Source organism: Denticeps clupeoides, chromosome 10, assembly GCF_900700375.1.
Source record: "Denticeps clupeoides chromosome 10, fDenClu1.1, whole genome shotgun sequence".
In the NCBI taxonomy this organism is placed as follows: domain Eukaryota; kingdom Metazoa; phylum Chordata; class Actinopteri; order Clupeiformes; family Denticipitidae; genus Denticeps; species Denticeps clupeoides.
Window position 1 is genome coordinate 16,760,361 of NC_041716.1, and position 26,693 is coordinate 16,787,053.

General features: G+C 40.6%; 1 protein-coding gene across 1 annotated transcript in view; it reads right to left on the minus strand.

The window, feature by feature from the left end:
• Positions 1-6,249: 6,249 nt before the first annotated feature.
• opn7b (opsin 7, group member b) overlaps positions 6,250-26,693 on the minus strand; it is a 63,832-nt gene continuing 43,388 nt past the window's right edge. Inside the window, exons 2-6 of the mRNA XM_028994272.1 lie at positions 22,822-22,900; positions 22,564-22,726; positions 20,452-20,579; positions 7,965-8,299; positions 6,250-7,790 (exon numbers count right to left, since the gene is read on the minus strand). Of these exons, the coding sequence (XP_028850105.1) occupies positions 7,299-7,790; positions 7,965-8,299; positions 20,452-20,579; positions 22,564-22,726; positions 22,822-22,900 (1,197 nt within the window). The 3' untranslated portion in view covers positions 6,250-7,298. The remainder of the gene's footprint in view (positions 7,791-7,964; positions 8,300-20,451; positions 20,580-22,563; positions 22,727-22,821; positions 22,901-26,693) is intronic.

A 26,693-nucleotide genomic window follows, 5' to 3' on the forward strand; every position in this document is an offset into this window, starting at 1 on the left:
AAGAATCACTAGCTCCTGCTGTGCATGATGTTGCCACCAACCACAAAAAGGGCCTAAGTAAGATGTTTCAATTCATTTTAAAATCATAATTTAGTTCTTAGGTATGATAATGACTGCACTATTTATGTATTTTATGCTCTTTTGTCATAAGAATGACTGCATTCTGGTTAACTTTAATATTCTCATTTTACAGCTCAAGTCTTAGGTCAAGATGTTATAAAGTTATTCAGTACAGAGTGGTATACTGTATCTAACTGAGTGCTTCGCATTGAGGGAGACTGTTGATTAAAAAATATGAACAAAACAAATTTAACAATAATAATTATAAATAATGATTTAAAACACATTATATATGTATACTATAAAACATGGATGTATATTAAAAACAGGAAAATATCACATAAAAAATGTTTTTTGACTGGGGTTGCATTTCTCATACTGTACAAGTCTGAGAGAAAAGTACAGATGTTGGATGAGGTAGTTCAGTCTTCCTAACGACATCTTCTAAGTATTTGTGTATCACACAGCCTTTATCATCAGTGTTATTTCTGGATACAGTTCACCAAATCAAGACAGTTTTGTACATTTCACTGTGTTTTTTTTTTTATATGACATAATGACTGTACACTGCATCAAGTTGTGTCCGAACCTTAGTTTTACTATGAATTGAAACCTGTGATTTCAGATAATGTGGTAGAAAAGCCTGAGTGCAATGTTTAGCAAGCATGACGCCACATCTACACATTGCTGAAGGTGTGTTTATAGCATGGGATGCAATAAGTATGAGGATCATACTTTAACAAGTGTTTTTTTTTTTTTTTTTGTGTTACGTGGAAAGGTGACCAGTCACTATATGTTCAACACTGGTCAGATATTTAGTATGACAAACTATAGAATATGAGAGTGCAGGACACAGAAGGATGGAGAGAGAATGACATTCCTGTCATACATCATTCATTTATAAAACATTGTCACTAGTCAGAAAGTTGTAGTGTGAAGAGTACAGTGACTTCGTGACTACATGTAGAATCCTTGGCTCTGCCCCCAATTCTCAATCTCAACTGTCATTGACAGTGTAGCTCCACCTCAGGTCTACAACCATTCTCTGCTACCAGTCACCCACACCATACTGCTGCTTCACCTCCTCTCTTTACTACAACCCATTCACAATCTTTCCCATTAAAGACAATAAGCCATTCATGTGTCTTGAATAATTGCCAGAAACCTTGTTTGCATCCAACTTCAGTTTGAATAAAAAAAAACTCCAAATGAGATCAAGCCCTTGTGTACCCACCCTAACAATGCCCAAAATGTGACCGACAGGACAAAACCCATAGTGCTTTAATGAAATGCAAGAAAACATTTCCTGCCTTGGAAAAATAAATAAAGGTGGGCTACATCAGCGACATACCCACAGTGTCATTGCAACAAGCGACAAACTCCTCAAGAGGTGGAGTACATTGGATGCTTCGGACTGACACATTTATCCCTGAAAGTTAAGCCCATGCCCACACCCAGGCTCTTAGTTCTACACTCAGGATCACAGTCAAACCTCCTGCAACAAGGCCAGTTTTGCCCCAAAGTTACCATGCTGTATCTATCACCCGATGTGGATAATTCTACTTCAATTGCCTCTAAACTAATCCCAACCAGGGTCTCTGACCCAGACCAGTTATCCATATCTTCAAAACTACACTCTCCCCTGTTCTCGTTCCACAGCCTGTCTCCTGCCTTGTTCCCATCCCCCCTTCCTCCTATGTCCTAATGATTTTTCCTGCATTGGAAATTGGGCTAATATAATCACTTGACACAATTCCCCAATTCCACATGGTGGAATACAAAACCTGTAAACACTTAACTAAATCCCAGGATACAGTGAAGCAGCGGTCACCAAAATTACAGGGTTAGTGACCGGTCACTAACCAAGTATAGGTAATGTACTGACAGATCGTGGGGTTGGCACACGTATTATGGTAGTGCATTTTCTGGTTGGGCAAGGGGATTTTAAATTTTATTTAATATGTCCTCATGATGCACTTGTGCTCATAAGCATGGTAATAAGGATATTCTTATATTTTTATCTATGAATAATTGAAACTATTTCAAATATATGAAAACTCTTGAAATTAATTTAAATATATACAGTGGGACCAAAAAGTATTTGGCAGCCACTGATTGTGCAACTTGTCCCAGTTAAAATGATGAGTGAGGTCTGTAATTTTCATTATAGGGACACTTCAACTGTGACAGACACAATGTAAAAAAAAATCCAGGAAATCGAATTGTATGGTTTTTAAAGAATTTCTAAAGAATAAAGAATCCGTCCCAAAGCGAAAGTTTTATGCTTTGTATCTTTGAAGAGAATTAAGGGGTTTTTGTAACACTTCTGAATTGAGCTTTCCATTTTATTACTGGAACTGTGGAATGTGATGTGTAGTAAGTATGTATTTTTTAGACAAACGCATTTTGATAAATTGTACAGCTCATTTATAAATACATTTTCAACAGTCCAACCAGAGTGACTGAAGGTGTTCAAGCTTTTTACGGGAAAGGGAACATATTTTGTTATCTTGTAATTGACTGCTCAAGAGTCACTGTCTTAAGGGAACAATCTGACTCTGCGTCTGGATAATCTTACTTTATGTGACTCTGCAGCCGAGCTGCTCCCCTCATCAGTCTTTGGGAAGTCTACATAAGGTCGTAATCTTCATTTCTCCGTTGTTTATGTTTATTAACCTTATTCAGATATGCCATGTCGATGTCCCCTTGTATTTTTTCTTTTTTTTTTTTATAAGGCTTTGTCTTTGTAGTAGTTGATTTTCTTTTATATCTGACACAAGCTTCTTTTGCTTCAATATGACATGATGCAAAATTAAACAGAATGTTGGGTTAAACTAATGTGTATACACTGCACATTTGTATAAAATACAAGCAGTAATGTGCTGAAGCATTTATTTTTTAGCGTCAAACAATGGTAGCGATTCTGAAAAAAAAATGCAATTATTTATCTGTAGAAGCCAGAAGTTCATGAACTCATTTCCATATGCATGACTTCAACTGTCTCACAGAGGAATTGTAAAATGTTTCATGAATGTTTCATTCCACTCACATTAAAGGATGGACGGAAGTGTTTGAATACTAAATAGGCTTTTGAAGTGTATAATGCATACGTCCATTAATAAAAAGTCCCTGCGTGACACTGTGATACAAAAACTTTGTAGTAAGAAACATAAGTGCCTCAGAATTAAAATTTTGAGTGTGTAAAAAGATTTATCCTACCTACATTGAGGCTCATAAGATTATGAACAATATAATCCAGCAAGAACTTATGACAAATGCTTGTTGTGCATGTAATTCAACATCAAGATTTTTGTATGGACTTTTGGTCCATTTAGTGGATGAAGAATATCTATGTAACCTACAATCTACAACAGCCAAAATTGTATTAGAGAATATTTGACTTTCAGTGGGTGTTGGTGAATTACAGTGTGAAAAAGGTGATAGATTTGTGAACTAGGTAGAATGAAACAAGACAATTTTATGCAAACATGGTGATAACCAATGGAAATGAAGGAAATGTAATTTCATGTAAATACTCAGTGGTATGGTTTGGTGAATGCCAATGGAAGATATTTAAATTTATAGCATTTGTAAATGTAAAGAAAATATAGGAGCTAAGAGATGCCATAGCATCAAGAATGACATGTCAGACATAAATATGATAGCATATGTAAGGGAATACACAGTGCATCTGGAAAGCGTTCACCTTATTCCAAAATGGATTAAATGTTTTTTTTTTTCCTCAGAATTCTACACACAACACCCCATAATGACAATGTGAATAAGGTTACTTTTGCACATAAGTATTCACATAAGTATTCACAGCCCAAAACGGAGCTCAGGTGCATTCTGTTTCTGTTGATCATCCTTGAGATGTTTCTGCAGCTTAATTGGAGTTCACCTGTGGAAAAAACAGTTGATTGGACAAGATTTAGAAAGACACACAAGCGTCTATATAAGGTCACAGAGTTGACCGTTCATGTCAGAGCACAAACCAAGCATGAGACAGTATTGTCTTGAGGTTCTAATATGGGGAAGGTTACAAAAGAAATTCTGTAGCTTGAAGGTCCCAATGAGTACAGTGGCCTCCATCTTCCATCAGTGGAAGAAGTGCAAAAACACCAGGACACTACCTAGAGCTGGCCGGCCACCTAAACTGAGCAATCAAAGGAGAACGGCCTTAGTCAGGGAATTGTCCAAGAACTCAATGGTCAATCTGTCAGAGCTCCAGATGTCCTGTGTGGACAGGGGAGAACCTTCTAGAAGGACAACTATCTCTGCAGTAATCCACCAATCAGACATGTATGGCAGAGTGTCCAGACGGAAGCCACTCTACTCCTTAGTAAAAGACATATGGCAGCCTGCTTGGAGTTTGCCAAAAGGCACCTGAAGGACTCTCAGACAATGAGAAACAAGATTCTATGGTCTGATGACACAAAGATTGAACTCTTTGGTGTGAATGTTGGGCGGCAAATTTGGAGGAAACCAGACACCGTTCATCACCAGGTAAATGCCATGCCTACAGTAAAGCATGGTGGTCGCATCATGCTGTGGAAATGTTTTTCAGCTGCAGGAACTAGGAGACTAGAAAGGATAATAGGAAAGATGACTGCAGCAATGTACAGAGACATACTGGATGAAAACCTGCTCCAGAGTGCTCTTGAACTCAGACTGGGGCAATGGTTCATCTTTCATCAGGACAACAACCCTAAGCACACAGTCAAGATATCAAATAAGTGGCTTTAGGACAACTCTATGAATGTCCTTGAGTGGTCTAGTCAGAGCCCAGACTTGAATCAGATTGAACATCTTTTAAAATGCCTGTGCACTGACGCTTCTCATCTAACCTGATGGAGCTTGAGAGCTTGCTGTAAAGGGGAATGGGCCAAACTGGCCAAGGATAGGTGTGCCCAACTTGTGGCATCATATTCATAAGCACTGTAATATTCAAAGGCTGTAATTGCTGTCAAAGTTGAATCAACAAAAACCTTTTTTTTGTCATTATGGGGTGTTAACAAAATGTTGGAAAAAGTAATGTGCTGTGAATACTTTCCGGATATGCTGTAGGTGCTAGAAATGGATGATGTCATTTCACTTGTACTGATAAGGGATCAGTAACACCTGATTCAGCATTTATCAACTACTGCAAAAGTTAGAAAAACATGCATTCACAGGGATATGCTTTAGAAGACCTGAAGAAAGAATAGCTGCTGTACTGAGATCTGTTTAAAAGTGGTAAGTGCTCATTGACCAATTACTGTGTCACTTGTTTGACCCTAGAATTGTTTTTTTTTTTTTACCCTGCAAAAAACGCGTATTTAATTGTTTTTAATATACTTACTAAGATAAATACGCTCAGACCAATAAACTACAAAACAAAACAAAAAAAAAATACTTCTGAACGTCATTTACACTCAAGAGCCACTTTACCTGTTTCAGTAAATGTAGAGCCTTTCCATGTTAAAGTTTGTGCATAGTTTGTGTGGTGGACGAACAGTGACACTGATGCTGATCAGTGTCACAAAATGAGTAAATAAATGTGTGTCAATACAGTGTGTACAGTACAGTCTCAAGAATGATCAAAACACCTTAATTGTTACTACTCAGCAGAGACCAGAAAATAAGACACTGAGCACTGATGAATGGGTTGTACATGGTAAATAAAATAATGGCAAAGATGGCACTAGAACACTAGAGGTATTCGCAATAAAATGGCTGGTAAGTAAATAGTTGAATAACAGCTGATAATATTCACAGTATATATATATTTTTTGCTTCTTTTGTTAGTAGGATAAACTGAACCTGATAAGAATTGGCTGAACATAGCTCACTAAATCACAGGATGTTAGAATCAGTCTATTTTTCACAAACAAAAAACAAAACAAAAAATGAAGCATTTTTGGAAAGAATGGCAGATTCTCAAAATTTCTCAAAAAAAAAAAAAAAATAGTTCATGCTTTTCACAGTACAGAGCAGACAATTGAGAAGTCTTCAGCTTCTTTTACATCATGTCACCAACAAATAGTATAGAGAGCCACAAACACGTGATTGCTTACATCACATTTGAATATATAATATTCCCTGAGAATGACTGATTTTTAACCTTACATTCCCAAAATAATATAAATAAAATCCATAATATGTGCAAACAAACATACATTGACAAAACTAGACAGAGCAATAGTCTGATCATTAGGATATTTTTTTAAACACTTCACAAGTAGCTCCTGCATTTTTTTGTAAAAAATAAATAATATACATCTACATGAAAGCATTCTGTCTTAACAAGAGATGAAAATGTAGTGGATATTGTAGATGAACGTGTAGTAATCCTATTTTCACTCCACACCCCTCTTAACGATTTATAAATATTTCTTTTTTCACGGCACTAGATAGACTGAAAATGGATGATCTCATTTCACCTGTCCTGATAAACCACCAGTAACATCTGACTCAGCATTTATCCACTGCTGTTACCATATGCTTCTGTTAGAAATACTTGCCTTCATGGGGATATGCTTGAGAAGACCAAAAGAAATATTTTATGCTGTAGTAAAGTCTGTTGAAACAGGGCAAGCGCAATAAAACTGGATAGTGAAGCTGCAAATCATGGAACCAATAAAATGCCCCCCTTGCATTGAAACATTAAACAAGTATTGCTGTATGTTTATGCTCTCTCTGAGGATCCCACTTTTAGATTAAAGGATTGTTCAGAGAGAAACAACAATGTGTGAAACTGTAAACCTGCAAATTTGGTTGGAGGACATGAAACATTACTGATGTTCAAAAAGTTCTGCCACTCTGGACTCATGCTAGCTCTGGATTACTGGAGATGCATAGAATGAGGACAGGTCCTTTGCTAGTTAAGTAACGTCCGAAGGAAGATGACCATGCCACTTTAATTAGTACATCCACAGTGACAACAGCTCTTATCTTTTTTCCATCTCTGTGATCAACTTTATACAACTCTCGAAAATACCTCCATACTTATGTATGTGGCCGGGCTAGAAACTCAAATATTTCCCCGCTCCAAGAAACTGTGGTTTGTTTGGTCTGCTCCATCATCAAAAAATGTATTTGTGTCCATCTGTAAGACGTGTTGTGCATATTGTATTTTTGGCAGTAAAAAACTGAGGTGTTTAGCTTCTTCTGGTGTTAATAAAGGCTTTCATCTTTCTTCATCTGTCCATCCGTCCTCCATTAAGAAGCGTCTTCTGTGCCCTCTCTACTCTGCAGATCTAGAGGAAGTCACTCTGTTGTTCAACAGAGACCTGACTGATGGCCACCTCACTCTGGGTGGATCCAGTGACCATTCGAATTGTCCTCTGGGGCATGGTGTCCTGGCAGCTGACCATTCCATCCTCAGGGCAGTGTCTACAGCCTGTATGACTTTCAGGCAGCCCGTTAGACAGCCGTGTGGAGTTGCCGTCCTCCTTGTTATTGGGCTGTGAAGTTCCACATGGCCCTGTCCGTGAGCCACCGGCTGGGCATAAGCATGGGCACAGTGTTCGTCGGCATTTAGCTGCATCCCGACTCAGCAATTTGCGAAAATTGGGCTTGAAGACCAGATACACCATTGGGTTGTAAAGGGTGGAGGACTTGGCAAAAATAGCAGCTAAGGCAAAAGCCATGGGAGGAATTGTGTCAGAGTAGGTGAATGCAGCCCACATGGAGACGCCTGCATATGGACTCCATGCCATCAGGAAGCCAATACACACTGCCACTGAAAGCTAAACACAAATACAGCCTTAGCGGAGCCATCTTTAGATTCGTAAGACAGAACAGCATAGACCATGCACCATTCTCTGTTACTCATTATATCTTGTGTTAAACTAGACCTAAATCCAAAGTTTTTCATGCACTAATTCCAGATGGATCCTATGGTTTCTCTGAAATTCTCCCACCTTGACGATGAGGGTTTGTGCATTGGTGATCTTGTTCTGCGGAGAGACGTGCTGTTGTATGGCCTGGCGAGAGCCACGGACCGTCACAAGGATGAAGGCATAGGATAGGAAGATGATGGTGCAGGGGACGATGTAGCAGAAGAAGAAAAGACTGATTATGTAGGACATGGCGAGTAGGTTATATCTGGGTGCATTCCAATTGATGCAGCAGGCGGTCCCATATGGCTCAGGCCCATACTGACCCCATCCGGAGAGAGGCCCGACTGCAAACACCATGGCATAGCACCATACCCCAACCACCAACAGACGTGCATGAGTCGGTGAAAACTTGCTGCCTGAAATATGAGAAACAGAAATGATCGGTCATGATAATAATAGTCCGAGGTTGTACAATGCTTTTCAAAAAGTTTAGCCATTTAGAAATGCTTTGTTTTTAGATGAAAGTAAAGCATGAAAAGTGTTTCAATAAAAAAAACAGTCATTGACAATCAAAAGTCAACCCTCAACTGCTGTGTCACGTCCGCATCGGGTCCACCCCCCACAACACGCCTCCTCCTTCCCCTGAGTATTAGGGTTAATGTCTGTGTGTTGTGTGTAGCAGCAACCTCTTGGTAAGCCTTATCTGTAGTGTGCACTTGGAGTTATCCTTCTCGCACTTCCTGAGTGTTGCGTCTAATCCTTCCCCTATTTAAGCATGTGCAATGCAGAGATCATCAGAGCTGGTCTCCCTCATTGGACCCAAGGTGTTCCCTGTGTATAGTGTAACTCTCAAAGATCTGGTTGGTTCTTAATGAGAATGTGTGAGGGAATATATGCCTTCCAGGATTGTGTGTAAACACTGGTGTGATCCGGAATGCTTTGATGCCAGCGAGCCAGTAATGCTCATACCCTAAGACAAGGCACTGGACTCGTGATCGTAAGCCAGCATACTGCAGCAATGCACTGGTCAGCGTGAACACAGCAGAACCAGCAGGGAGCCTCTTTTCAACGCTAAGGCATGCTGCATTGTTTAAACTTTTAGCTGGTATACAAATAAACTTTGTTCATTTTGTTCCATCCCTCGGTGTCCCTTGTTTCCTCTGCACCTTGGGTGTGACAGAGGAACAGGTCTTGCAAAACGAGGGACCCATAACAGATCCCTCTGCCCAGCTCTTCAATAGCGACAGTGGAAAAACTACTTGGCGTACACCACATGAAAGAAGAAAGTTAAAGTGAAGTGATTGTCGTTGTGATTCACAGTGCATGCCACATTTGACAGCATACACCAGCAACTCCACCCCCACCTGTCAGCACCCCAATACATTAGGCTTCTTCAGGAAGCGCAGAGCCTTCGATACGTTGGGTGCCAAGTCTCCCTGAGCGTTTCTTGGGAAACGCAGGTAACTGTAGAGAGTTCCTGTTGGTGTCTGAGCTTTATTTTGCTGAAGCTCCCAACTTAATAGACCAGCAGAAGATCAGCATAGTCCTGCAGTGCCTGACAGGTCCGGCGCTGGATTGGGGTGGAGCGCTGCGGAGATGAGGCAGGGCTGCAGTGGTGACATATCACCAGTTTGTTGAATGGTTTAAGGTCGATCTGTCGGGCAACACTTCACACTAACAGGGAAAGGTAGTAGGTGGGATGGTAGTAACCTAGTGGGTAACACACTCGCCTATGAACCAGAAGACCCAGGTTCCATTGTGTCCCTGAGCAAGACTTAACCCTAAGTTGCTCCAGGGGGACGGTCCCTGTAACTACTGATTGTAAGTCGCTCTGGATAAGGGCGTCTGATAAATGCGGTAAATGTAAATGAAATTGAAAGGAAAGGTGACGGTGAACGACTACACTGCAGTTCTGCATCCTGGCTGAGGAAAGATGCTTATAATGTTCCCTGTGGAGGTTTGTTTGTGGAGCGGCATTGGAAACAGGACTGTTCACAGAACCAGGGCCCCTAGGGACAAGAGCCAAAGGGTCTCCGACAGCCATCTCATGAACAATTTGTCATAACTGTAATAGTGTGTGTCTGTTTGTGTTCCAGATCTGGTGGACTCCGGATCTACGGTTAATTTCATCGCCCGGTCTCTCGTGTTTCCTGTAGTATCCCCACCCGTCCTCTAGAACCCCCGGTCTCCGTTCCAGCTCTGGATGGCTGAAAACTGGAAGGCTGTTCCCTTTCGCTAGTCACCTGTCCCCCTTACCCTACTAGTGCCCACACACCACTCCGCCCCATTCGCCTGGTTATGAAAACACATATAAACTGGAACACAAACACCATTATCTCCGGCACTGTATGGCTATGCTGATCTCTTGGTCCCCGGAGTGTAGGTCCCTCCCACTTCCATGCATGCAACTTTCATTGAAAGCCCGCATGCTCAAAACACTCACACAATTCGCCCCAAGTTTTCTGATTTACACAAGGCCTTGTCATGGACAAGGCAATGCGCCTGCCACCGTACCGTGGGTCTGCGCGATTGACCTCCTGCCAGGTAAAACAACCCCTCTGTCTCTTATTTACTCGTTGTCTGAGCTGGAGCATAGGGTAATAGAGCAATATGTGACCTGCGTCAGGGTTACATTAGGCGGTCACACTCTCCCGTCTCCGTCAGTTTTTTTCTTTGTGACAAAGAAAGACCGGGTCTACGTCCTTGTATTGATTATCGGCCCACTACCATTAAAGGGTTACAAAGCTCAGTACTGTGGCCGCACCGCGTCCCTGCTTCGAGGTGCTCCAGTGGACCAATGCTGCCAAAGAGGCGTCAATCACACTCAAAAAGTGACTTGTTTCATCTTCAGTCCTTCAAATGCCTGACCTTACAAAGCCTTTTGTCATGGAGGTTGAAGCGAGGTGGGGTTGGGGCGGATTGGGGGCGGTGCTTTCTCAGTACCATGGTAACCCCTGCACACCTGTTCTTTTGTCATTCAAATTGGCGAAGGCCAAAATTCATTATGATGTGATAAACTGGGAGATGCTGGCCAGAAAAGCCACATTGTAGGAGTGCTGTCATCTATTAGCTGAAGTCACAGAGGGACCACTGCACATGGATGGTGTGGCCATGTCACCCCCAGGGCAGTGGAGGTGGTCTCCTAAATTCTCAATGACGTAGGGGCATGTTGCAGTATCTTGTGGACTGGTAAGGATACGGCCCTGAGGGCCTCTAGCGTTGGAAGCACACCTGGAGGAGGCGGTACTGTCACATGCATGTTGGCTCCACCCCCTACGACACGGCCCCCTTCCCATGAGTATTAGGGTCTGTGTCTGCATTTCGTGTGTGTGTGTGGTCCCAACCTCCTGGTCAGTCCTCTTCCTGTAGTGTGCACTTGGCATTATCCTTCTCACACTTCCGGGTTATTGGTTGCTGGCATGGATCACTGTGTAACGAGTGTGGCCTGTTGTGTCTAATCGTGCTGCTCACCGTGAACATGGCATGTTGCTGAAAACCTTAATGTTACTATAATCAGGATATAAAAAGGTCAGAATGTTGCATAACAGTTTGCTTTATTGCTTCATAATGAACTACAAAGGATGCTTGAGAGTCAACATTGGACCATTGATAAATTAAAATCAATTTATGCTTATGTGGATGGCTGAGAAAGGGAAAAAGACAATCCCACAAGACAGTGTGATGCTCTGAGGGTGGTAGTAGCCTAGTGGAAAATACCTAGTAAGGAAAATACCTAGTAAATACCTAGTGAGCACAAAGTCACAGGTTCAAACCCAAATTACTACCATTAGTTAATACCTGAGAAAGACACTTAACCCTGAGTGTCTCTAGGGAGACTATTGTCCTAACAACTATCCTTCTAACTACTGGTTGTAAGTCGGTCTGCATAAAATGGAAGTCGCTGTACTGTTGACCAGCAGCTTGTATAAATAAGATCTTAATTCAGTCAGATTTTCTCCTCCCGGGTTTGTCAAAAGCTCACCACATTATTAAGTCTTGGGCAAACTCACAATTTTTTATTTTTTTTTGCATTTCAAGAATGGCTCATTTTTTAACTATTTATTTATGGTCAAAATTTTTTCCACAATCTCAGACATTACTTTTGTTGCCGGTGCAACCAAGATGTTATACACAGAGACTCCTCAGAATCCATAGTTGCATCTTTCTCATGCTAATAAAAATGTATCACCTGACTGCTCATTTACCACACAAGCCCAAGCCCAGCATAAGTCTGTCTAAAAAGAAATGAATAATTTCCCACAGAAGCATGCAGCTTGCACGACAGAAGCGAGCACACCACGGTCAGAGTTGAATTAGAACTTTGCTCGCTGTGATGCATTGTTGCATAACCAATAGAAACAGAGCATTGAAGTGGGCTCTGAAACCAAGATTGGGGAGAGGTTTATAATAGCAGTGATTATAAGTCGATTATATTTCAGATGCCACAGGCCTGCCAAGTGTGTTTTGACCATGAACATTGCTTATTGTTGGTAGTATATATGAAACAGAAAAAGCATGTGATAACTACAGTAGTAGGTATAGTTTCAATAAAGCATTATGTGGTGATAGTACCCTAGTGGGCAACACACCTGCCTATGAACCATTATTAAATATCTTCAAAGCAATATATTTAGCAGTGCTGCTGATTTTACAAAATTATTATGACTTTAATAACTATGATCTTGCAGTAAAATGAGACCTGAAGTCTGACCTTGTGGAGCTGTTATTATGTTATCTTTATGAAGTCATTTATGATGATGTTATTTGGTGAATTGAATAGAGTCTGTCAAAGGTAAGGTAAACACTGCCAATGCATTCATAACTTACAAAAGTGATCAAATATTTAATCAAATATATTGTGAGTATGATTTTGTGTGTGGAATTTGCATTCTCTCCCCTTGTCTGAGCGTTTCCCACATGTTCTCCGGTTTTCTTCTGAAGGTGTGAGTGAGCTCGAGCAGCATCGACCATGCTTATTGCTGATAGATAGTGAGTGAGAAAGTGAATACAATACTAATACTTTGTAGATTATACTTACTCAGTTGGACACAACCATCCCCACACACTGCCATTAGACTCAGTGGATTAGAACAATCAATAACAATAGATAAAAACTAAAAAAAAACTATGTCACCATATTAAGATCTGATAAGAAACACACTAAGGGGTTAATCAGAGAGTAAATTTTCACAATCTGTTCATCTTCATCTTTACACTCTGCACTACTTCATCTAATTATCTTCGTCTTTACAGTCTCCATTTTACCCAGTGCAGTGCAGATGACTGGTTATTACTAATTATGACCAGGCACGCAGGGGATTTTGCAGTTATTATAGACACGGTTCAAGCCATCTACAAATGCAAAAAAAGAATTACAAGAATGAAAAGAACCTTTGAATTACATTTGGCTTCAGCATCTGTACTAGGAAATATCAAAACGTGCTAAATGAACAAAGACAACAGATCACAACTGTGCATATGATGAATATTAACTAAAGCATGATGAAAAAGTCAACCCTCTGCACATATTTCATTTGACAGATAAAAGCAGAACTCTTTTATAATATGGAAATATGATATTTGATGGTATAGACTGCAAAAAGAATATATTAAATCATGATCTTTAGATGTGTATATGCTCAGTGGCATATAGGACATTAGGGAAACCTGCATGATATAAAATGGAATAATAGGCTTAGGAGTAATAGACTTATGAACAAGTCTATTGCTTTGGAATAATAGACATATCCTTCTTGTGTGGCACAGGCTTAAAACGTTTTTGAGTGAATTTTATCAAAATTCCAGCTATGCCTCATTCCAATTATTTTTTTTAGGTCAATCAAATGACCGGCAATTGGTCAGCAACAGCGGGTTCCAAAACGTAAGGAAATAAAGTACAATACCAGGAGAATAAACTCCAGGGAAGGCAGTAGTCATGTCAGCATGAAGCATGGTCAGTCAAGGATCAGAAACACCTAGCAGCCAGGAGAGTACATCTACAATGGGCGAGCCCTTGGGCAAGATGGCTGCCGAATGTTGAAAGTCCATGAAACTCTGGTCTGGAGTACCGGGAAATGTCAGGGTTGAGACAGGCTCACACACACATACTGCCCAGTCTGCTCTCACACGTTGTCACGCCCTCAGCTCATCTGCCCTGTTTGTCTCACCTGTACCTGTCTGCCCCAATCGGCCCTTGCAGAACCATGCAACGCTTGATTATGCCGATTTGTGTGTCTGACAATGTGCCAAGCAGTCATGCTGCTTGAATCTTTGAACCTATGAACCATTTTGAGGCTTCGACTTCCTTTTTGTTTTTTTGTTTTATTAATAAATGGAAAAATAAATGCAGCATCACACCATTTGCCAAGGCCTCAACCTGGGGTGAGGTCTTACTGTAGATAAAGTTGGCATCCCAACTTAACAGAGAAGCAGGGACAAATAAAGAAGGAGCAAATGATCCCAACTGAGCAGAACAGCTAGAAGAACAGAAGAAGAATGAGCAGCAGAACCAGCAACTTCTTCAACCTTCAGCCTCAACTACACCCTGCCATCATGAGTCGACACGAGCAACCAGCAGCCAGCCTTATCACCTATAAAGTAGGACCATTCTATGCCTTACTCTATAATCATCCGTCAGACAGAAAACACGTTATGGATTGTGTATAGTATATTATCATTGACTGTTCATTGCATAAGTCTGCCTCTACAGTACTCAGGAGGCCAAGCTGTATTATTAACATCATAGCCTACTCCTTTATTTGTACTTGATAATCTGATTAGGATAAAACCTGGCACCTTCAAGTTTATCAAGATGCAAACTTAGCACTCATAACAATCAGACTTGCTCTAATTTGATTTAACTTATAATGATCGTGGACGACCTCTGGGGATGCCCTTTTTTGTCCATGCCTCATCATATGAACATTATTATAAAAAGAGTACCACGAGACTTATTTAGTGGACGAGTCATTAAACGTGTGGAATTATTAATAATTTACTAAAAATAACATGCTTATGAAACAATAAAAAAAAGATTCATAACTACACATTTGGGCTCAGTTTTCTCTACAGATGTATCAAACATCATCTGCACCAAAGAAAAATCTTCAAACTGATTGGGGCAGTAGTGATCTAGCGGGTAAGGAAGGTTGCCAAGGTGCTACTGAGGTGCTACTGTCCCCACACACTACTCCCCGGGCACCTGTCATGGCTGCCCACTGCTCACTAAGGGTGATGGTTAAAAGCAGAGGACACATTTCATTGTGTCACCGTGTGATGTGCTTGCTATGTATCACAATGACAATCACTTCACTTTCACTAGCTCTATGAATATACACGCACCCAGATACATAATAACACAGGACAAACATGAAAGTCCAGTTTAAACCTTGGATCCAGAGTAGCCCCTTCTGGACCAGATCCTCACAGATGTGTTAGTAGCCTAGTTGGTAACACTTTCACCTAGGAAACTGAAGACCACAAAGTCACAGGTTCAAATCCCACTTTCTACTACTGTTTCTTTTTGGTGCCTTGGTGCCCATGGCAACTGTTCTGGATCCGGATCACCAACAGGTACCGTCTCTCAGGTCCAGGTGATCAGGATCTTTAAATGTTAGCCAAAGTCCCATGATACCAGTCTGTCATTGTGACCTGGAGACGTTTCAACTGCAGTTTGTTTTAAACTAAAGAAAAAAAAGTAAAAAAAAAAATTAAGTGATTGTCACTTGTGATACACAGCAGCACAGCACACGGTGCACACAGTGAAATGTGTCCTCTGCATTTAACCCATCACCCTTAGTGAGCAGTGTGCAGCCATGACAGGTGGAGAAGAGCAGTGTGTGGGGACGGTGCTTTGCTCAGTGGCACCTTGGCGGATCAGGATTCGAACCAACAACCTTCTGATTATGGGGCCGCCTCCTTAACCGCTAGGCCACCTCTGCCCCAGTATTAAAGCATCTGACATCAACAATGTCAGTAACTTCCTCTGTTATTATTTGCTGTTATTAATTTTAACATGTATAAATATTCATTTATAATTATCCCCACATTTTTCTAACAGATATATTATGTAATGGTGTCATTCACATCACTGTCATCTTACCCAGGAGGAACACTGTCTTCCTCTAGTCACTGTCAATCCTCTAGTCACCACCATCTTCATTGAGAACACACTGCATTCTTCTGTAGCCATCACCTACTCCCCCACTCATTAAGGTTCTCTTCACATCCTTTTGCGTGGGATTCCCTTTTCACATCCTTTGAGGTGTCTTCACTTTGAAAGAGGGTTATTATCCTTTGTAATAACTGCCCCCCAGTAATTGATCTATAACAGTCTAAGCATTAGAGCTTTAGGCCGGTTACAGTGAAGCATGATCCATATTTTAGCTGACAGCGTTTGAATGGGTTTCCAGCTGTGGCTATATTAATCACTGAATCTATCCTGGTGAGCCATCCAGGCAGCTATGTAAGCTATGTAAGTGAGAGCAGTATTTTTGAGTCTGCACAGGAGGAACCAAATGCAATTAAGAGTAGATGAAATGGAGCAATGCAGAAGGATTGGTTAAAATCCAACATTGACATTTGTCAATTGACAAAGAGCCTTTTAATGTCAAGTCAAAACAAGATGGACACCAAAAATCTACAATTTACATAATCACTACTGACCTGTGAGATGGATTACTCTGACTACACCCATGCATCAACCATGACAGCACAGAACGAAACAAACTGAATTCATCCAGACAAGAAGGTATCTCTGTGACATGAGGGACTTTCACTTTACCCCTGGGATGGTGGTGAAACAAGGGTGAAATGATCCTGTACAAGCTCCTCACCTTCAGTTGTCAGGTGATCCTGATGGAGTCAGAGATAAAAGGGCTGAGTGATAAATGTCATTCAGGGCAGGCAGATTGGTACTGATATGTCTTCTTCAATTATTTCCTCTTTGATTTCCCTTGAGTGTATCAGGAGGCAAAATGGCACATTTTTTTTTAAATATGAGGTTAAGCACGCATTTTTGCAACCTCTTAATGTTTCTATGTCCACCATTTGGTATGGACATATGCTTCACAATGACAGTCACTTTACTTCCACTGTTACTAGGTAAACACGATCATTATAACAGTCTGCCATAGATCATCTGCTCCTGCCTTAAAAAGCCTATGCAATATGACATTCTGATTCATGATACTCCTCTGAATTATTAAGAGAATTAGAACATTTTCATGTTTCCACCCATCAGAATATAAAAATAGTCTTGAACCGCTTGAATTTCAATTTAAAATAAAATTTCAAATGTAACATTTGAGCAGTAGTGTATATATAATACATTAAATATAGTTGTGGGGTGACACTGAGATGAAACACTTTCTTTGCATTTTTCTGGTTCACTATTCACAGTAGATGGAACTAAATAATGCTGTGACTAAAACAAAAGCATGTGAAGTGCCAAACACTGATATCTTTATGGATAAAAGAGTAAATGTAATCTGCACATTGAGTGTGTGTGGGCTTGCTAGTGACTGCATGTGTGTGTGTGTGTGTGTGTGTGTGTGTGTGTGTGTTTTATGTGAACTTCCCATTCTTTCCAACCACCCCTTGTAAACACATCATTATATCTGCTCATTTGCATTTCAAACATGATTATTTGAAAAAAGCTCCTATCTCTCTTTCTCTCTCTCTCAGCGCCATTTGAGCATGAGCAAGGGGGCATTATTTAATCAGCAGCCTTATTGTAAATACCTGAGCCAATTACTGCCGTTGTTTCCCCTGCTCGCAACGCAGCAGTTTATCGCAGCTTCACAGAGACAATGAGAGAGAGAGAGGGAGAGAGAGAAAACATCATTAAATTAGCAGCGTCCCCATATTTCACATTATGAGGATTATGATCATTTTGATGTAATAAAAGTTATGCACGGGTGAAGTGTTTGGAAAAGGCAGACAGGCACAGACAAGCTGCTGAGCAAGAATCAGAACAAAAATGACAATTTAGGTGAGGGGGACCTGGGCATTTTTCATCTTTTCTTTCTTCAAGGCATTTCAAGGAAGGCATTCATGTTGTCAGAAAAAGCTCGGCAGGTTTAAGTGGCACACAAGACTTACATCTACAGCATTGGCCACACGCTCTTATTCAGAGAAACTTACACATGTGAATTAAATATCTATCATTGAGATCCCTCATTTGGTTCACTAAGACCCGATTGATAGATGCTATTTGCATAACAACTCAGAATTATTTAGTTTTTTAGATAGAAAGTGCACTTAAGAGTTCTTTTAGTCCAACGATTTTCTTAACAGAAAGGCTTCTAATTTGTGTTTGACGATCTTTGATGACTCTATTCGAACGTCAAGTGGACCTTCATTCCACCATCTAGAGGCCAAAACAGAGAAGACTCTAGATGAACGCTTTCCTAGTACCTTGAGAGATGGGTGTACCAGCCGAGCAGTGCTGGACGATCGACGAGATCGAGGTGCACAAACGAATCTGCCTCATTAGCAGCCTTGCTTCTTTGCTCGTGTCACAGAAATTATTCAAATCTGAACTCCTTGTGCCTGGCTACACTCCAGCAACCCCTTCCGTTCAATGTCAGAAGAAGCAGGAGTAGAGGAAGCAGTGTCACCTTGCCCGACTCGTCTCCTTTAATACCCCTCTCTCTTCAGCCCTGTTTGACGCTCCTTCCTGCATTTTTCATGAGATCCTGGGGGAGCACACTCGCCCCTGGGGAGATTAATTGAGCTTCTCAGATCTCCCAATTTTCAAAACACCACAAAGCTCTTAAAGGGTATACTCTCTGGCCCATCAGTGAAACCTGGTGAGCATGATATTTCAGATGAATGCTTCTTTCTGCTTGTGACCTCTTGGACTCTAGCTTCCCCCTTCTCGACAGTGATTTAATTCGTAACTTTGTGATCTGTATATCGGAGAGGAGCAACTAACTACATACCCTGCCTTTTTTGTTGCCGTAATTATTTCTGTCACCAAGAAAATATGCTTTAATGCCTTCGTCAGGAACACAGGGAAAGGACACAAACCAACGAAGCACAAACACAGATATTTAATAATGAATAAAACTGGGCTGGCCAGGGACACAGGAAACAAGACAAGGCAAACTATCAGAAGCAGAGAGGTGGGATGCACTTGCGGCTGGAGTGGAGAGCGAGACCAGAGGACTTGGTGGGTCAGAACGCTGACGCTGGGAGTAGCTGAGCAGCAGAGACAGGCAGTGGACGGACGAGAGTGGGACCAGGCCACCTCTCAGTGGGAGGAGGATTGCAGGCACATGAGGACTAACTGTGCAGGACTAACTGTGGAGTACTGGTACAGGAAGGACACAGGAAGTAGATGTGTCATAGAGGCATGGTCCGATCCAGAGGCAGAGAGGGTATCAGGAACAGCGCGGTGAGTCGCAACATCAGGATCAGAACAGGAACCAGGAAAGGCAATCCAAGAGAGCAGTCAGTGATCTTAGTCAGTGAATGTGACTGCACCTTCGCAGGCACCAATGCAGCATGAGTGAACCCACAAGGAAGCAGTCATCCACGACCTCACCAGAAACCTTGAAGTAAGCATCAGGATCTTCCCAGGAAGCACATGTATGCATGCGTAAAGTCCAGGAAAAGTGATGTAATCAAGCAAAAAGAGGAGCCTGGATGTCGTGAATGACATGGCTGCATCCAGTGTCAGGTTTGATCATTCTGTCCGGAACGCGGGGCAAGGAAAGGGTGCAATGCATGACTCACACACACTGGTATTCAATAATAAATTAACCAGGGCACATGGACCATCACACAGACACCACACATGAAACAAGGACACAACTAGGATGAATTTATAATTATAAGAACAGATACAAACAACCAGAGCATTCAGAAAACACAAGGGAAGGAGCCTACATCATTGATGGCTCTCACTCTCTCTACTTGGACAATTGAGTGTCCCCCTCTTTCAATATGTCATAAATGCAAATATGGCACACTCAGTGTTGCCAGATACCTCATAGTCTGACCAAAAATGCATCAAAAACACATACAAAATTGCTCAAGACATCTCATAAGTTTTTAACTAACTATTTAATATGTTTAAATAAGAATGTGTTCCTCAAAGCCTATTCTTCACAAGCAATTTATCACCAATAACAAACTCAAATCTGCCCTGTTGAAAACATTCAATGTGTCTGTGTGTGTGTGTGTGTGTGTGTGTGTGTGTGTGTGTTGGTAAATGCCAACACAAGATAAAACATCAATACTTGGCAAGTCTGACATGAAGAACAACCCTGACACAGGAACACCTATTTGAGTAAAGCTACAAATGGTTTCTTCCATATAAACATACATCATAAACACAGTTGTGTGTCTTTATGCAAGGTCAAAACAAGAGATTTGCCATGACCCCTTTTCTTACTCTGCTATGTTACATTTGTCTAACATGTAGAAGGTAGACCCCATATTACTTGCCATAATACTTGATAGACCATTATGCACAAGATAAATAGTGGAATATGTAGAGGAACTTAAACAGAAACATAAGTAGTAGGCGTAGGTGAGCGTAGGTGAGCGTGAGTGAGCGTACCGTAGTTGGGGTGGCAGACTTTGAGCCAGCACACAGAGGACAGGACTGTCAGGTTGGTCAGGCTGGCGAGACCAAAGAAAACACCGCAGAAAGCATAGCACAAACAGAGGGTCTTGTTAAACAGCCACCTGCAAAAGGAGTAAGGAAAACAAAAGATATATAAAATATGACAAAAGGAAGACAGAGCAAGATCACTACCTCATGATAAAATAGAAAAAGCTTGAGACAGAGAGAAAGAGTGCAAGAGAGACATCTAATAAATGAATAGGACGTTTAACACATAGAGAGATCTATGTGGTCCCTGGTTTAATTTGATTTATTGAAATTCTAAGAGCATAAAGACTGTCCCATGTGACCAAATGTCAAGCACATTGTGACATCTTCATATACCAAATAAAAGACATCTGGGAAGAAGGGGGGTTTCATGGCACTCATTAGCCAAGCAGGCAGACATAAAGGGAGCTACTGAGAAAGATTAGGAGGAGGAAGGAGGGCAGGTCCACGTAGATGGATTATAATGAAAAGTGAGTAAAATGAGAAAAGGAAAAAAGGACCTGACATCCCTGTTTATGTGCCTTAGTAGCTTTTTATGAAGATAAATCTGCTCTGAAAATATGTGATTGTTTGACATCGACAGTGTAAACTAAAAGCATAAAATGTAATATTTTGTGCTGGTGGAAAAATTTTGTCTTGCTCATTGGTTATTTTCTTGTGAAATGAACAAAGAAATTTACAAAAAAATAAAAATAAAAAACAAGAAGAGCTGCTGCCTCAGCACACCCCTGAAGTGCCATCGCTGCAATACCAAGTCCTAACATGGTCTATAAATATTTTCATTTAATTGCATTTATGCCTGTAATTTTGCCGACCAGTGCAGATCATCTGAAATGATCCTGCTGACCTGGTAATGATATTTGAAATATTTTCCATTACTTGACAAGTGGATTTAAAAAATGGTTTATAACATTTACATTTATGGCATTTGGCAGATGCCCTTATCCAGAGCGACTTACAACGTGCTTTACTTACAATGGTTTATAATCGTGCCTTGTTTTTAAAATGTTTTTAAGGTGTTTAACATTAGCTTTTATTGCACTGGTCTTAGAACAATAGTACACGGTATGTCAGTCAACACATCCTGAACACATAAAAGCTGGTAATAAAAGCCAAAATGCGCTTTGTGACTTGAAACATGAAAGTATAAGTGATGGAGAATCCTTGTAAGGAGTCTCTCCTCATTAATTAAAGAGTAAAAAAAACATTTTAAGAGAGCCACAACGAAGCACAACAGGACCCACGTCAAAGAACAATAATTGAGATGGACGAAGAAGAGGGACAAGTACATGCTGTATAGGGTATTCTATTTGGTGCATTCCAGAAGCAGGGAATTCTGGGAGCGCACAATAAAAATTAGACACGATAGATTGTCACTCTTCTGTCTCTTTAGATTAACTTTCTCTCTCTCTCTCTCTCTCTCTCTCTCTCTCTCTCTCTCTCTCTCTCACACACACACACACACACACACACACAAACACACATAACACAGTCTCTTCCATTGTCAAACACAGGGAAGGGGAGGAGGAAAAAAAAAGGTCACTGCTCAGCAGTCCTGACTGCTGGAACATTATTCCATGGGGTATAAGATCCTCATGTCCCATTATTCCCCTCAGTGAAATCAAGAACCTCTGAAAACATAGCAAAATCTTAGCCAAATTATTTATCTCAATTACCATATTCAAATCTCGCATGAAATAAAGTGCCTCAATAACAGAACAGCTGTTTGTGGATGTGTGCCACCAGTGATCAGAGAAAAAAGAAACAGATTGCCTTTTCATGACTGTCTACTGTGGTACAGTATAAATGTTTAAGCACCCCAGAAAAGTACCACCCAATTTGCCCCACTTGGCACTATCAACCTCCATTCACATTCAGAAAAACATCTTGAAATATGCCTTAATAAGGTCCTTTATAATGGAACAAATGTTTTTATACCTTATGTGTCCTCTCAGTCCCCTTCGAATCAGAAGTGGTATGAAGACCCCTAAATTTATATGTAACATGGGTCACAAAGGGTGCCTATATCATGATGCAATGAGAACAAGAGTGCAATACCTGTGGGCATAAGCAGAGGGGATGGCAAGAGGAAAGAGCGTGCAGGTCATCCCCAGGTCGCTGATGGACAGGTTGATGATGAAGAACTCAGCGGGCTTCAGGGAGGATTTCTTCCTGTAGGCCACAAACAGCAGCGTGCTATTGCCGAGAACCGAGAACACACCTGGAAGGGTGAAAACAAGACAGGACGTGACTTTCCCCTGATCTTCTCTTGAAACTGCCAAAAATCGAGAATAATCCCAGAAAATCACAACATACCAAAAATGGCGTAGATGGTGGCCAAAACGTAGTCATTCTCTTTGGATATTGTTGATTCAAATTCAGAGGCATTTCCCATCTGGAAAAAGAGAGAGCAACAAATTCAACCCAAAATGCAACTCCGTTTTGGTTCAACACATAGTTAAATTGATTCAGAGCAAATGTTCGTGGAGATCCCCTGATATTTAATATTTAGAGCAGGTTCTTTCATAAACAAATAACATAATACTTTAAGAATACATTTGATGTTTCCCAAAAAAATATTGCAGAGAATCACAGAACAAAGAAACATATAATCATAAAGCACATCTCTATTACACAGAAACCCTTCATGTATATGTTTTCTGACTACATTAAATGATGTAACAAAATACATTCCCGGATACATTTATGGCAATGTGTTCTGTATTTAGGCACTTGCCAAATATCTTGTCCAACCCTGACCCCATTCCCATCAAATCCCATGTGTTCTATCAGGGCTCTCTTGAGTTAAAATTTGGGGACTGTAGAGCTATTGGAATAAGAAAACCTGTTTTGAAACTTGGTGACATTCTCCAGTTCTTGTCAACCAAAACCCTAAATGTGGCCATAAAGGGGTGAATAGAGTCATGCACTGTGATTCAGCTGCCTTTAGGAGATTATGCCCTGAGAAAAACAAATCCCTATCACCGCGTCATTTTTTACATTTATTCATCTCTCAGCTGAAGACTCATTCCCTTCTGGCTGCTCCTTAACAAGGTATTTATGCTCACAAATCTGCCAAGTGTGAGATGTAGCAAGACCAGCAATCATTTCCAGGTTCCAGGTTCAACCAGGTTTTCGACCTAAAAATCGGAATTTCTTATCAATTTGCATGAGGCTACAGCCATATGTTGTGATGACTGAGTGTCAGGTGGTCACTCATTGTCTCCATGTTGTAAGATAAACCACTCCATGTGAAGTGATGTGATTGTCACATGTGATACACAGCAGCACAGCACATGGTGCACACAGTGAAATTTGTCCTCTGCATTTAACCCATCAGTCGGCAGCCATGTGAACAGTCGGCAGCCATGACAGGCGAGCAGTGTGTGGGGACGGTGCTTTGCTCAGTGGCACCTCAATGGCACCTTGGCGGATCGGGATTCGAACCGGCAACCTTCTGATTATGGGGCCGCTTCCTTAACCGCTAGGCCACCACTGCCCCATGTGATAGCACACATAATGGTTCACAAAACCCATAAAAAAGTAAATAAATAAAGAGAAAGGAATCACTGGACAGGTTAATTTCTACATTCCAGAGTTACACATCTTCAAAAAGGTATTCACTATTCCACCTATCTGAAGGCTTGCTGATAACCTGCATATTTGGATTGCTAGTGGTTGCAGTTTTATGGTCCAAGGTGGAGATTGCGGCTCTCCCCATCGTGCGTGATTGGGTGTTTCACATTGTCTCTCACACTGGAAGGGTAGGAGACTAACAGTATAAAAAAAAAATTAAACCTCACTCAAGCAGACCATGACCATTCATCAAGGCCATTGACTCATAACTTTTTTTTCGTATGAAATTATTATCCTAAATTTTATCATTAAATAATTAATTCTTGATTGTGATTTTATTTACATAATACAACTTTTTAGACTCATTTGCTGTTGTCTTTTGTCTGTATTTGTCAAGCCGCTTGCCCCATTATATAATTTACCTTGATCAAGGTGCACAGGAAACACAGTTACAACCATAATAAATATGAACAATATGCCTACAACAAAGTTAAAGTAGATTCTGTCAGTACATTGATGGGTGTTTCATTAAAAAAGAAAAATTTATAATATTAAATTTTGATTATATTATTTGAATTGCTACTTTAATGTTCCAGATATTTTAACTATATATTTTTCATTCACTGCTGCAACTCAAAGGCAACCCTAGAACTAGTTTTGTAGATTAGTGCCTATATATGTTTCATCTGCATGGCATGACAATGCGAAAGTATGTCAGGTTATAAGGGTATATTATACTGCACCATTAAAAAAAAAACCACAATTGTCTCTTAGCAGTTTTTACATGGACAGACCCTGGGGAACTGGAGGGATAACTGTCTGATTCAGGGACACAGTGGTAGTGGAACTTTAATGACTGTCATATTTTGTTGGCCGCTACTAGGATACAACCTACAGATGACTCATGTTCATCAAACTATAAAACTACATATGGATCATTTTGAAATGCAATTACTCACCGAATTTTTAAGAATATGAGCAAATATGTGATGAGAGACAAGAACAGTTCACAGCAGCTCCCCAGGTCAAGTGAAAATTCCTCCAGTACATCCAATAAAATATCAACTTCTGAAAAATGGTTTACAGTCCTTCCTGTCAGGCCACCATGACCTTAATCAATCAACAGTGAAGTGAGTATTGTACTGGGCCCACCACTTGAAGGGGCGCAGAAGTCAATGATTTGATAAAATCTACTTTTTTTTTTACATTTTAAAAAATAATGCACATAACTGCAACAATTAAACAATTGGCTTTCTAACAGGTACGTAAATGGAACAGTGTGTGATATTTTAAAGGAGGTCGCAGTGAGGATGCTATGTACAGGCATACATACTGGCATACAAGCACTCAGACACAAACACACCAGAACCAGCCTGTCATAACCTCCTTGCTTTTCATCTGTAGATGACACAGACCTTCAATGTGGTATTTCGTCATGCCTGATGTAACAGTTCTTTAAGAGGTAACTGGGGAGTGCAAAACGTATTTCACACAAGACAAGGGTTTAAGATTGTGTATATATATATATATATATATATACTTTGAGGTCTATGCACACATCTTGGATATGATGGTTGACTCCCTGTATATTGTCTATTATTAATGCAGGCTTACAGTTTTGTGTTTTATGTTCCCCTGTCTCTGTTGTGTGATACTCCTGTGGAGAATATATGATGGCTCTTCTAGAAATGAATCCTCCATGTCAAAGCAGGGCCTCGGGGGAGGACTTTAGTGATCCTGAAGTAGCTGAAGTTGTAGGAGTGTGTGTGTGTGTGTGTGTGTGTCCATACATGTGTGATTGTGTTGATGAGGACTCCTGGACCCCTGTCAGGTAAAACAGCAGCATGAGCACAGGGTTGGTAATGCTTTTGCAATATACTTCCATTTTCTTTCAACAAAGCAAACAAAACGCTTTTTAAAATCAATAAATGGATATTAATGTACACATCTCTGCTAAGTTTTTGAGATGCGTCTGGAGATTTGTTAAAATATAGTATTTTTTTTTATACAGCTTTAAGCATATTTAAATATGCTGATGATATAGTAATGGTATGAATTTAATGCATTGAAACCATAACTAGTAGTAAATGTAATGTTTGAGTCCAATTTTGATTCAAGATTCCCCCCTTCTCTATATACATAATGAGTTACAACAACGACTGGTTTATTGATATATTTTTGATCTGACCTTAACTTTTTCAACCTTTTCTGTATATTGTATGTTTTCAGTATATTACTGAAACATACAATACAAAAGTATTATTTTCAGCATTAAATCCACATTCAAATCCATATTTGGTGCCACCACCCTTGGTCTATCAAAATGTACATATGTATGGATTCCTTAAAATGACAATTTCCCATTACTTTATTATTGCACAAGGAAGGCATTGGGAGAGAAGTGGGGCTTGTGACTGTGGTGTGTGGAGTGGATGTTTTGCCCTCTGGAGGTGTGACTGAGACTGAGGTTTAGGGGATTTGAGGATTAATCTCCACAGAAGATGCGGTAAGGGTGCCGTTGCCTCTCCCCATCCTGTCGGTCTCGGGCTTGCTGTCAGTGCAGACTGGAGGCACAGCGGCCGGGAGTCAGGCACAAGAGGCTCTGCTATTTT